Raw genomic sequence first — 12,469 nt, 5'->3', positions numbered from 1 at the left:
TAATTTGATGTTGAGCAAGTTTGCAGATCTGTTTGTTTCTTTGGTGCTCTGCTTACTGCAGCAAAACTCTTTAAAGAACCAATCCTCAATTGAACACACGTTGCAAAACCTCCCACATATCCTCTTTGTGGCAACACAAGTTTCTTCAATATTAGAATCTGAGGCGCTCCAATGACTTAAAAAGACCAAAGACACAGGATGTACTGGATGTCTCCTGAGCCTTTTCAACAAATGATAGCCACCTTTTTAAACTTAATTGCACTTTAAAAGGGGTGAAACAATTTATGAGGCCACCCCGAGGAACACTTTTTTTCCCCACATGCATTCTGAATGATTTGATAACTGAATCAATTATACTGTAGTAGAACAATAACTGACTAAACCAATAGAAATGTCATGGTCACAGAGCCTGTTTAAATTTGTGACAGAAGAAAATCCTTCCTTTAAAGAGAGAATTACTTTAGGGCTTTCATTTCTACCTCCTCAATAACCGCAGCAACAAATCTGGGTTTCAAAGAGAAAGACGCTGTAAATTCTGGGGGACACAGGGGGATCTGAGTGCTTTTCAACTGACCGCATCCTCCATTAAAGATCGAACAGCTCAAGAGAAAAAACTATGAAGCACTATAAGATTATACTATAATAGGCCAAGTAAACAAATGCAATACCAAAGTCAGAAATATACACAAAGCCTGCCAGTTTCACTCAAATTACATTTAGCAATATTAGTTGAGTGATTAATTTTTGATGAACTGGTGATTTTGTTTATAATATTTGTTTAAATAAACACCACATACACACTGCTTTTATTCAGCAAGGTCACATTAATTTGATCAAAACTGTCATTTAATTTGACTTTAATTTGATAAAGTCATTTATAATGTCACAAAAGAATTCTATTTCGAATAAATATTGTTCTTTTGAAAACGTTCTATTCATCAATGAAAATGTATCATGGTTTCCACAAGATTAATAAGTAGCCCAACTGTTTTCAACATTCATAATAATAAGAGATGTTTCTTGAGCAGCAAATCAGCATATTAGAATGATTTCTGACGGATCATGTGACACTGAAGACTGGAGTAATGATGCTGGAAATTCAGCTTTGTCATCACAGGAATAATTTACATATTAAAATGTATTACAATACAACAATTACAACAGTTATCTTAAATTGTAAGCATATTTCACAAAATTACAGTTTTTACTATTTTTTTATCAAATGCTTTAGTTAGCATAAGAGACTTCTTTCAAAACCATTAATGTTAACATTTATTTTGACTTGGTGAAAAGTAACATATTCTATCATAAGGACAACAGAGACAGTTAAGTATTTATGTAGGCTATTTAAATATTACTGTAGTTTCCAGTGAACATAAAATAGCTGAACATAAAGATGAAATGGACATTAGACAATATCAGCTTGTAACACTCCAAAGAGAAAGGAAAACTTGAAATCGCATCATATGACCCCTTTAATGAAATTACTGGACTGTGATACAAATAAATTGCATAGTATGATGTATGTATAGTATGATGACCTTATAGCCCATAGATGTTTAAAATGAGAGCAGCTTCTCATGCTAGATATGCTAAAGATAGAGCAGACAGATCGTCTGTGCTCTGTGCTTTGATTCAATTTCCTGCAGCTGCTTTGTGGCCACTTACAGTATATGTCTTGAAAGAGGATTGTATCAATGCTATCACATTTCTGAAGGGGAGAATTTGGAGACGTGGCATGGAAGAGGTCTATTCCCCTGAAATGAATTAAAACTAATCCAAGGTAAATTTATTTAAGACAGTGTCTTAAGACATGCCATGGTTTTAATACAGACTGCAGAACAGAGCTGGTTGGAGACACATGGACAAAATGAAACGTCCTGGACATATTTGAGAATCAGCTCTCGTCTTGCTGGAAAAGCTCATAGAAAACATTAACATTTAATATTTTAAAGGACTAAACTGTTAATTAAAAATGCAGTCAGGTTTGTAATCAACATCACTGTGGCTTAAAGGAAAAATGAAAATCTGTTTCATAGAAAACATACAATTTATAGCGGGAAAAAAACTAAACATTGAGGTCTACTCCAAACCTAACCCTCAGTTGGGCACAAGCAGATTGTACAAAAATGTCTAAATTCATATGAACTCTGCACCAAAACACAAAATGGTTACGAATTTCAGTGAGTGTGTTGGTGCTACTGTATATTCCAAGACTTCTGAAGCCATACAGCTTAAAGTTATGACAACAATGTAAGAAAAAATTGCCTAAACAAATCTTGATTGACAGCCACTTTAATTGTTTGGACAACAGAATCTTAATTGGTCATTCTGCTCGAGCTCCACGGGTTTTGATAGACATGGGAGTGAAATGATTATTATAGATGAATATTAAAATTATTATAGATCAATATAAAAATCATTTCATTTAAAACAAGGGCAAAAGTGTTTTTGATTTACAAACGTATTTGTCACTTCTCTGTTTACACTTCAGTGACAAACTGAAAAGAAAATGCCAATTAATGAGTAAAATGTAAAAATTGACAGTTCATTTGTTACCACGGTTACTGATTTGTTCATTGATTTCTCACACCTGTCCCTAGTTTTACATCTCATTATTATGTGTATCATCTTGCGTTTCATTATTTTGTGTAACAGCTTGCCCTCCTTCAGTTCAGTTCTTTGTCTTGTCTATACTGCCATGAGGTTTCTCCTGTGATTTTCATTTTTTATTTAATAAGAGCTTAAATTCTGCAAGAGATCCTCCTCTCCTTGTTTTCCTGACCCCATTAATTATTCTGATACATTAACAACAGAATTTAACCACAAACTTTTGATTCGTGGTTTCAAAGATGTACTGTACTACATCTCTGAACAAGGCAATGAGGTGAAATTCTAGTCGCATTCGAATGAGTTTTCTGCAACTTATTTTGTTGTATAGGCCAGTTTAATGGGCTCAGACGTTGTGTAAGCAGTGAAGTCCATCCATGTGCTCAACATCTGATCCATAGAAATCTGTGGTTTACTACTGCTGTTACACAAATCCTGTTACATTCGATTCACAGATCTGCAGGAAGGAAGGGAACTGTCTTTGTGTTACTACATGAACTCATTCGAGAAAAATAAATACTTGCAATGTTAATTATTTTCAAATGTGGAACTGCATATGTATTGCTATCATGCACATCTGCATATACTTTTTAGGTAAGATATTTTAAGTGGGTCATTTTACAGGGATAGTTTCATTGTTCAAAGATATTTTGAACAATGTTTCTTGACTTAGTTTTGTTCAATTCTGAACAACTGTTTTCATCTTTGCAATGAAAGTCCTAAATGTGACCCTGGACCACAAAACCAGTCTTAAGTCGCTGGGGTATATTTTTAGCAACAGCCAAAAAAAATTATTGATTTTTCTTTTATGCCAAAAATCATAGCCAAAAATACATTGTATGGGTCAAAATTATAGATTTTTCTTTTATGCCAAAAATCATTAGGATATTACGTAAAGATCATGTTCCATGAAGATATTTTGTACATTTCTTACCGTAAATATATCAAAACTTCATTTTTGATTAGTAATATGCATTGCTAAGAACTTAATTTGGACAACTTTAAAGGTGATTTTCTCAATATTTTGATTTTTTTGCACCCTCAGATTCCAGATATTCAAATAGTTGTATCTCGACCAAATATTGTCCTATCCTAACAAACATACATCAATGGAAAGCTTTCAGATGATGAATAAATCTCAATTTCGAAAAATTGACCTTTATGACTGGTTTTGTGGTCTAGGGTCACAAATAACAAAATCTCTTTAAAACTGTATTTATTTGGAAAGTTGATGTTTTCAACAATGAACAGGATGCCTTTATTAACATGTTGTGGCACATTAGCGTCTCTTTTTTTTTTTTTACACGTTTATGTTAAATTAACATTTTGACTTTGGAATTACTTTAGAAAATGCTAACAACCAGGCTAAACAACTGTTCTATTGACTTTAAACCCTTATAAAAAAAAAATCCTTACACTGGGACAAAGTAATAAAGGCAAATAACAGCATCTACACTTTATTTCGCTTCAGTCACCCAGCCAATACCAATTTCACAATTTAGGTAATACTGTCTGTTCCATTTGTAAGAACAGCATCTTTTCTTATTTCCAGATGTATGGCATGTCTGTAAAAACTGTTATTTACACTAACTATACTCTTGAAAGGAAAGTATAAACAAAAAACGTGTATTTTAGGGCAAATTGCTGCTATTGAAAAGGTCAAGACTGTCACACGAATGTGCCTGATTACAGCTTAAGCGAGTCTCTGAACCAATCAGATGCCTAGCTTTTCCACACCTCCATCTCAGCTCTAACCAACACCATGACTCCAATACATGACTCCAAAGAGCATTTTCCTGGTTTCTTTTCTGTGATCAGTGAACCACATATATTCCTGCCAAATCATATATTCAATTATGTTAATATTTAAATGTTCTTGGCAAAGCAAAAACGACTGCATATTTTCATTTTGAGGAGTCTATTCCTGAAATCCTGCTCCTCTCGCAGTTGATGGAGCCTCTCTTACGCACGTCCGCAGCGGGTGGCTCTTCACTCCTTCACAACTTCACAGAGAGGGTTCAGGTCATTACATGGAGGATATGACCCTCATAAACACAACAGGATCTCACAACTCAATGCCATAACCACCCACAATGTCACTCAGACTCCCTCAATAAACATCATATAAACATCTATGAACTGAGGGCCAAGAAGAAACCACATGGTCATGAATCTGTACTAGTGCTACATTTCATACAAATACGCAGTACATGAAGTCCAATGGGGGAACTGTTTTCTGTGGCACTGCAAATAAGGCACTTGATGGCAATTTATCATTTCTGTGAACAGTTTTTTTCTTTTTCTATAGCAGCAGATTTAAGCAAGCCGGAAGCCAAGTCTGTTAGATTAATGCAGTACACTAACACATCTACTCCATAGCCAAGTCAAATAGTCTCACGTTTGCATTAAATGCTGATCATATGTCATCTATAGCACCAGTGTAAACAGGCATAATTATTCCTTTGTCCTTCTCAATTTTCAATATCACGCAAAAATTTGTACAACTGCACAGTACTAGCTATCTGTCGCCACCTACAGGATGGAAAACCCACGTCTGCAGCACATTTGAGGTCTTTTGTGAGGACTAATGATGTTCATTCACACAGTGTGAATGCAAAAGTTGGTTAAATCAACCATACTCAACTACTTATGAAAAAAGACAGAACCAATAAAACATATCCTGAATATGGACTAATGTTCAAAGGTTTGGGGTCAGTAAGATTTTTTTTTTAAAGAAACTCATACTTTTACTCAGCAAGGATACATTAAACTGTTAAAAAATAACAGTAAAGACAATTATCATGTTAGAAGAGATTTCTATTTAAAACTGGAACTGGAACTGAAAACTAGAACTTTCTATTCATCAAAGAATCCTGACAAAATAGCATCAGGGTTTCCACAAAAACATTAAGCAACATCTGTTTGCAACATTGATAATTATAATAAATGTTTCCTGAGCAGTAAATTAGCATATTAGAATGATTTCTGAAGGAGCATGTGACTCTGAAGACTCTGAGCATATGATACAGATCTTTATTTGCGGGTCATTTGAGTGCAGATATACTGATGTGTTTGATTTCATCCACTCTGTTCTTGTGCATCTGGAAGGCTGGTGTTACCCAGCGCCCACACGAACACTGTTCGCCATACCAGTTAAAGGAGCCCAGCTTTGAGCAGCACTTGGGACACAAAAGCTACAAGAGAGAATTTACAAGATTTTACTTTGAAATGTAATTTAAATACAAAGAAACAAAACAGTACACACATCTCTAGCCTCCCTAGCACAAAATATCATGCAATCTCTTTAACCTTTTAAATAAATGATCAATATTAAAGCTAACCCTTTTTCTTTCCCAATAATCAAAGAATATACTTGTAAAAATGTTTTGAGCATTAAACAAATGGACAGTTAATTCTATTTAATTGTGTGTCCAGATGTGTGAAGCAGTGCGGTATTACCTGTCCATCCATAACACCTAGTAAGGCCGGCTCCATCCATTGCACCGGCTCTATAAAGTAGGATGTGCACTGTCTCTGATCCCCACTATCACTCACTATCCTCGTCTTCTTATGAGAGAACGCAGAGGCTCCACTTCCCACACAGTGACTGAGAATGCTGGAGTGACGAAAAAGTGTGCGTCTGTTGGGAGCAAAAGACAACAGCAGGTTATGACTTCAGTGTCATGAATTCAAAATAATTTGAGAGGATGTAAACAGGATCAAATAAAACAAAATAAATTTGACCTGCACTTTCTACATCTGTATACAGCTTCTGCATTCTGGGTTTGTGCAGGGTCAACAGCGAAGACATCTTTTGGCACATTCTGGAGTTCTGAATTGATCAAAATACATGACTTCTATATGAGCGCTAATACGTTTCTTTCATTGGTGTATTCATATTAAAGCGTGTAGAAAGCTGAATGAAAATCACATCCGACGTGTACACTGTTTTAAGCAAAAAAGGAAATTATGTACATACCTGTATATTTCTCTGTAATTTTCTTCAACCTAAACTGTTTATATAAGGGATCTGTGGTGTCTACTTTACAATCCATTAATTCATATAGTGCCAGCTGGTCCATAAATTCTTCATTCATTCTGAGAAAATGAGTGGAATGCTCTTCAATAATAATGCTCTCACAAGTGCTCTTTTTATTACAAGATAAATAATGAAAAACACTTACTTAACATCTGGTTTTAAGTTTCTGAGTTTAGTATATGCATCCTGTAAATTCAGATGTTGTGTTTTCATCAGGTAAGCAGTCACCACAGCAGCACTTCTACTTTGCCCTACATGGCTACAAAAAATTTATTCTTTAATTAATTTTAAAAAAACTTGTCAAAGAAAAAATCTGAATATTACAATGAATACATAGATTTTTTATCACATTGGTAATTATCTGAATGTTTATTAACTAATGCACTGTTGGGTATTACATACTGCAGTGTTTCTTAAAATTATTCGTTAAAGTTATTATCAATTATACCAATGCACAAGAACTGCTGATGATTTGGATTCAGAGTATGTTCTGAGAGCTTCACATATGAAGCTGACACAGTCATCCAGTCTGCTCAGAAGATCCGTGGACGCATCATCCAGAGCTCGGACAAATTTGGCGTGGAACCCAGTGACAGCAGCTTGCTCTGAGTCAACGGTGAGTATGTGTGTTACATCTGCGTCTATCAGGCTCTGAGCGTCCTTCAGGTCGGACACAGATCCGATGTAGAGCCCAGCCTCCACTCCGATCATGGTTGACTGGGTAAAGACACAAACACCTTTCATCAATGCACTGAGAGAAAACGTCGCAGTAAATAAACGCGGCACAAATCATTATATAGACCCGCTCCGATTAAATAGGCGAGAAGATATGGAAAAAAAATACACGTTAATACATACTCGTGAGTTTCTTAGCTACACTTATGCTAATAACTGCTACATTTCCTGGGCTATTCATTCAGTTTTAAACAAAATCATCACATTCACTGTCGATTTAATTCACTCAAAATCATTCTGTCTGCAGCTCTTCTTAGGAAGACTTTAGTGTAAACATCAACGCAAATGAACTCACGTGCTACTTGCTGTCAAGAAGAACGTCCGGTAAAAGAAAATGTCCGTCGGAAACAAAATCAACTTGTTAGTTCCGAGCAGAACGTTGTTATTATTAAGGCTTCACAATGCCTCTAGAGGGCGTTAATATGAAATAAATAAATACTTGATGTTTATATTGCAATACTGAAAAACGTGGTATGATTTGTATAGAGAGGAATCGCAAGCGAAGATGTTGTCATTCCTGTCTATGTGATTTATTTTGCTAAATTTGCTAAAATTTACGCATGTCTATGAGCATATAAAGACACTGATATTTTGCATGTTTACATTGTTATTTTTCAGATTTAATTGAATTTCAATGTGAGCACGAACACATTAAGCTAACTGTAAATGATATGGACATGGGCAAAGTAAAACAAAAAAATGAAGGCCTAGAAACACTCTTCAACTGGCCTACAAGTCTGCTCCATTTTTAGACATAACTTTCTAGTGTTGTAGTGTGATCTGCCATCGGCATGTTCAGCCAAGAGTTCCTCGAGAACAAGGGACCAGGGTCCAGATTTATTGTAGAACCATAATCAGTTTAAAACATAATTTTACGTACCTTACAATATTGCCAACTCAGGCATCTGCACTATAGGCCTATTCGATTTTATTTGAGCTTCAGATCTCTTTTGCGTCCTATCATTTCCCGTGGTGTGGTCTAGACCTGTAGTTCTACCCCTTTAGCAAAGCTTTTGGCTGTCCTGCATGCTTAATGACAGCCAAAACTATGACATTTAAACAATAGTGAAGAGGAGTCCAGTCCACTGCACCTCATGTCCAGCACATGCTGTCTTTTTCACTTACATAAATGCTAATCCTTACCTCATTCCTGATCATTGTGTCTTTTCTCAGAGATATTAGACTACAGTGGGATTAGAAGTCTTCGGTGAGCATGATGGTGGAGTATTCATTCTACATGGCATCTTGATGAGCACATAAACAAGTCACTGTACCCATTACAAAGCAGATGCCTCTGTTTTAATCTGACTGGTCCTCTCAGGACAAGTCCAACTTAGCCTCACATGGTCTCTCAGAATCCCTGTCCAACCTGTTGCACGTATGTCTTTCCTGTGATGCACAGGAAAATCGATTATCACATGAAACCCAGATTAGCAGAAACACACGTTGTTCAATTTTTTTTTCCTTTTGTCAGCAACTGTCACGTGATGATTAGGGTTATTGATTTTGGTAAGAGCATCAGAAATTTGCACCAGAATCTTCAATTTGTCTAGACCCACAAAGGCAGATTTAGGATTAAGGGTTTAAAGCAATAAGGACTGATGCTTCCTAGAAATGAACATCTGTGCAGACCTCAACAGCCTTCTCCTGCACCATTCATGACATTAAGAGTTACAAAACTTCATTTGCTCTTGCAACAGGACATTGATAGGAAATGAATAGTACAGATCATTGTTGAAAGTTCCTCCTTACTCAATATTTTCCATGAAGGAAATGTCATTTACGCTCAATGATTCTTCTAGACAAAATCAAATGATCTAAAAAGGCATACGCAAATATATTTTGCGTTTACATAAATATAAATTTGTCTTTAGAAAAGAAGACTGAAGTATTTATCCTAAATTAAAGACTTATAACTTTCACTTACTACAGTATTCACAATCAGCAATTTGGTTTGTGCCAAAGAGCCTGTTGATTTCTTATTCAAATGGTTAGGCCAAGAGACTAAAACATTAAGTTTTGTCTTTTGTCTTCTAGGTGTCACATGTTATCCTTGTCAGAAATTTGTCAGAAATTGTCACAAGTTTTGAATTCTATGAAGACCTAAGAACTGAAAATATTGTTGAAATCTGTACTGTTTCTCTCAAGATTTCAGACGCTCTATGCTGTAACTGGTCTCTTGGTCACTCTTACACTAAACTTTTTTGACAGTTTGACTAGTTTGACAAAAATTATATGAACATTTTTAAGCATGAATTGCATGAACTATCAAACCAAGTCTCCAGATAAATTATATAAGACCTTTTCTCAGAACTAACTGAACTTTTCTGGGTATTTTTTGGTGTGGTAATTAGCTTGCTTGCTTGCTTTGAGGACGTCAGCTTGATCCATGATTGATCATTTAAATCCTTACAAACCTATTTATATGAAATGTTTAGATTAAAGAAATATTTCACCCAAAAATGAAAATTTACTCACCCTCAAGCCATCCAAGATGTAGATGAGTTTGTGTCTTCATCGGAACGGATTTGGAAAAATGTTGCATTATGAGAGTTCAAACAGCTGATAAAAACATCATAATAATCCACAAGTAATCCGCACAACTTCATCCATGCATGTTTCCTATGCAGTTTTTCACTTCACAAGATGTTAATTGATGGACTGCAGTCATGTGAATTATTGTGATGTTTTTAGCAGCTGTTTGGACTCTCATTCTGACGGCACCCATTCACTGCAGAGGATCCATTGGTGAGCAAGTGATGTAATGCTAAATTTCTCCAATTTACATTTACAGCAAATTTTCATTTTGGAGTGAACTATTTATTTAAATAGAGTACTATATTAAAACACACTAATAAAATACATTTTAAATGTTATATGTTATAAAAATGTTATATATTGCAAAGAAGTCCAAATACTTTTTGTGTATATAATAAAACTTCCTTACTATAACCTGCATTACCTTTCCTCAAATGCACCTGGCCTTGGCAGCCTGTTTGAAACTTCCCTGCAGTGCTCATGATTGTTATTCGTTCAAATGACTCTACCAGAGCTGAAGCAGAATGCATCAGAACATTAGTTCTTCTCAGCTGGCAGCCCAAGACGTGTGTGTTCTTAAGGCACAATTGATTTTGCCCTGTTTTTTCCTCTTTAAAGTTCACTCAGGGTAGTCTTACTTCAGCTGTTTCTATTTCAGTGCTTCCAGAAATGAGAGCTTCATTGCCAAGTGTGTCCCTGCATTTGCCTACGTTGATTAATTAAACCATTGTGTAATATATTTTCTGATCGCTCAGTTCTTTCCTCTTTTCTATTTATATGCCTATACTTTTTACTGACGCTAGAGAAAGTATCCCATGATCATGCTGACAGAAGTCCTCACAAACTTTCGCTTCACATTCACTTTTGAGTGATTACGAAATGTTACAGATATTCTTTTCTGTAATTATATATAGTTCAGTTTCATAATTCTTATGTTTTCCATATTTTGAAAAAAAAAATGCATGTGGAGAAACTCATCAGTGGTGTTATATAGAATATTTATAGTATATGGAATATTGCTATATACTGATATTTCTTTGAAGTGCTGTGAGTCAGTTTTATAAATGAATTAATGAATTAATGAATTAATTATTTCTAATTTAGTCTAACCTTAGGTATACTGCAGCAAATAAATAAATGGTTTCACTTTTATTAGAAACCAACAGAAAGCCAATAATGAAAAGCTTGTGGAGAAACTCATCAGTGGTGGGATTCAGACATGCATTCTTGACTTTAAACCTTTAAACCTTTAACCTCTAAACTATTTTTAAATACTGATTTGCTGGTTTTACAATGGTTTCCACAAATACACTTCCCTTGATACATATTTTATAGTTACCCAAGCTTTGTGCGCCTGCATGTTGGTTTAAGTTTAGTACTTATGTGTTGATCAGAATGTCATGGGTCACGTCTCATGAGCTCGTCTGTCATTCGGCTTGAGTAAGATTTATGACGCACATCCTGTGGCGAAAGAGTAGCAGGACGCCACTCGTGAGGTAACGCTGGCAGTTCTTCCTGGAGGTCAGCTCTGGCTCTCTTGCTTAAGGCTTTTCTCTCACTTGGTCACAAAGTTCAATTCAATTCAAGTTTATTTGTATAGTGCTTTTCACGATACAAATCGTTGCAAAGCAACTTTACAGAAAATTAAGTTTTTACAATATTTAGTAGTAGCTTCTCAGTGGTGACTGTCAGTCCACAAAGCAGCTGAAGGATATTTAATATTATAGCACTCTGACATAATACTATGGAATGATTTCTGAGCTGGAAGTTTAACCAAGTTTTCTGGGGATCACACAGTTTTTGATAAAGTCAAATTCTTTTCATAACTCCTTTGAATGATCAAAGTGTTTGGTTTTTCTTGTCTTATGCTTTCTTAAGTGTGTGAATGTCATCATTTTTGTCCTGTATACAAAGAAGTTAGTGTGCAACAGCATTTAGGCCCTTAATGTATATCTGTGTACAAAATTAATACATTTGCAATCATGCTTTCATTCACACAACTTGATTTAAAGCAGATTGACATGCTTTTTATCGTGATTTGTTGAAATGGTCTGCAAACCAAAAAGAGGTTTCACACCTAAAAATTGCAGCATGTTTTGCCTTTGTGTTCAGAGATTAATGACCTGTGAGATTGATGATACATGGCGTGGTTTACACACACACACACAATCTATCCTATGATATGATCAGTAGAGCAAAGAGGAAGGTTGTTTCTCAAACAGGTTTTCACTTCACTCGATCAGATAAAAAGCTGACTGTTATTGCATTGTTATAGGGTTTAAAGCAATATTCCTGGTTCAATAGAAGTGAAGCTCAATCAGCAGCACTTGTGGCATAATATTGATTGCCACAAAAATGAAGTTGCACTTGTCCTTTCTTTTCTTTAAAAAGTAAAAATCTGGGTTACAGTGAGACATTTACAGTGGAAGTGAATGGGGCCTAAACATAAAGGTTAAAATGCTCAATTTCAAAAGTACAGCCATAAGATGAACATAATATGTGAGTTAATATGATTTTACTGTAAAAAAAAAAAAAAAAAAAAAAAAA

At 35.2% G+C, this 12,469-nt stretch overlaps 1 protein-coding gene across 2 annotated transcripts; it reads right to left on the bottom strand.

The window, feature by feature from the left end:
• Positions 1-5,609: 5,609 nt before the first annotated feature.
• On the bottom strand, positions 5,610-7,766 carry LOC107718184 (dual specificity protein phosphatase 12-like). 2 transcript variants are annotated; one of them, XM_016525165.1, is made up of 7 exons: positions 7,680-7,766; positions 7,098-7,366; positions 6,795-6,908; positions 6,590-6,708; positions 6,355-6,442; positions 6,070-6,250; positions 5,610-5,804 (listed from the first exon to the last, which is right to left on the bottom strand). In XM_016525165.1, exons 2-7 carry the CDS (start codon positions 7,358-7,360, stop codon positions 5,655-5,657), a joined length of 915 nt encoding a protein of 304 aa, XP_016380651.1. In that variant the 5' UTR covers positions 7,361-7,366; positions 7,680-7,766; the 3' UTR covers positions 5,610-5,654. The 2 variants fall into 2 exon arrangements, with proteins under 2 accessions (XP_016380651.1, XP_016380652.1); XM_016525166.1 differs by lacking the exon at positions 7,680-7,766 and adding an exon at positions 7,508-7,672.
• Positions 7,767-12,469: the final 4,703 nt, after the last annotated feature.

The sequence above is a fragment of the Sinocyclocheilus rhinocerous genome, unplaced genomic scaffold, assembly GCF_001515625.1.
Source record: "Sinocyclocheilus rhinocerous isolate Xijiao unplaced genomic scaffold, SAMN03320098_v1.1 scaffold480, whole genome shotgun sequence".
NCBI lineage: Eukaryota > Metazoa > Chordata > Actinopteri > Cypriniformes > Cyprinidae > Sinocyclocheilus > Sinocyclocheilus rhinocerous.
The sequence above is the reverse complement of the archived record's forward strand: the minus strand, read 5'-3'. Positions and strand labels throughout refer to the sequence as shown.

Coding starts and splice junctions, on each gene's coding strand:
- LOC107718184 (XM_016525165.1), bottom strand. CDS start 7,360: ATGATCGGAGTGGAGGCTGGGCTCTACATCGGATCTGTGTCCGACCTG. Junction 6,909..7,097: donor TCAGCAGTTCTTGTGCATTG/GTATAATTGATA, acceptor AATTTTTTGTAG/CCATGTAGGGCAAAGTAGAA. Junction 6,709..6,794: donor AACTTAAAACCAGATGTTAA/GTAAGTGTTTTT, acceptor TCATTTTCTCAG/AATGAATGAAGAATTTATGG.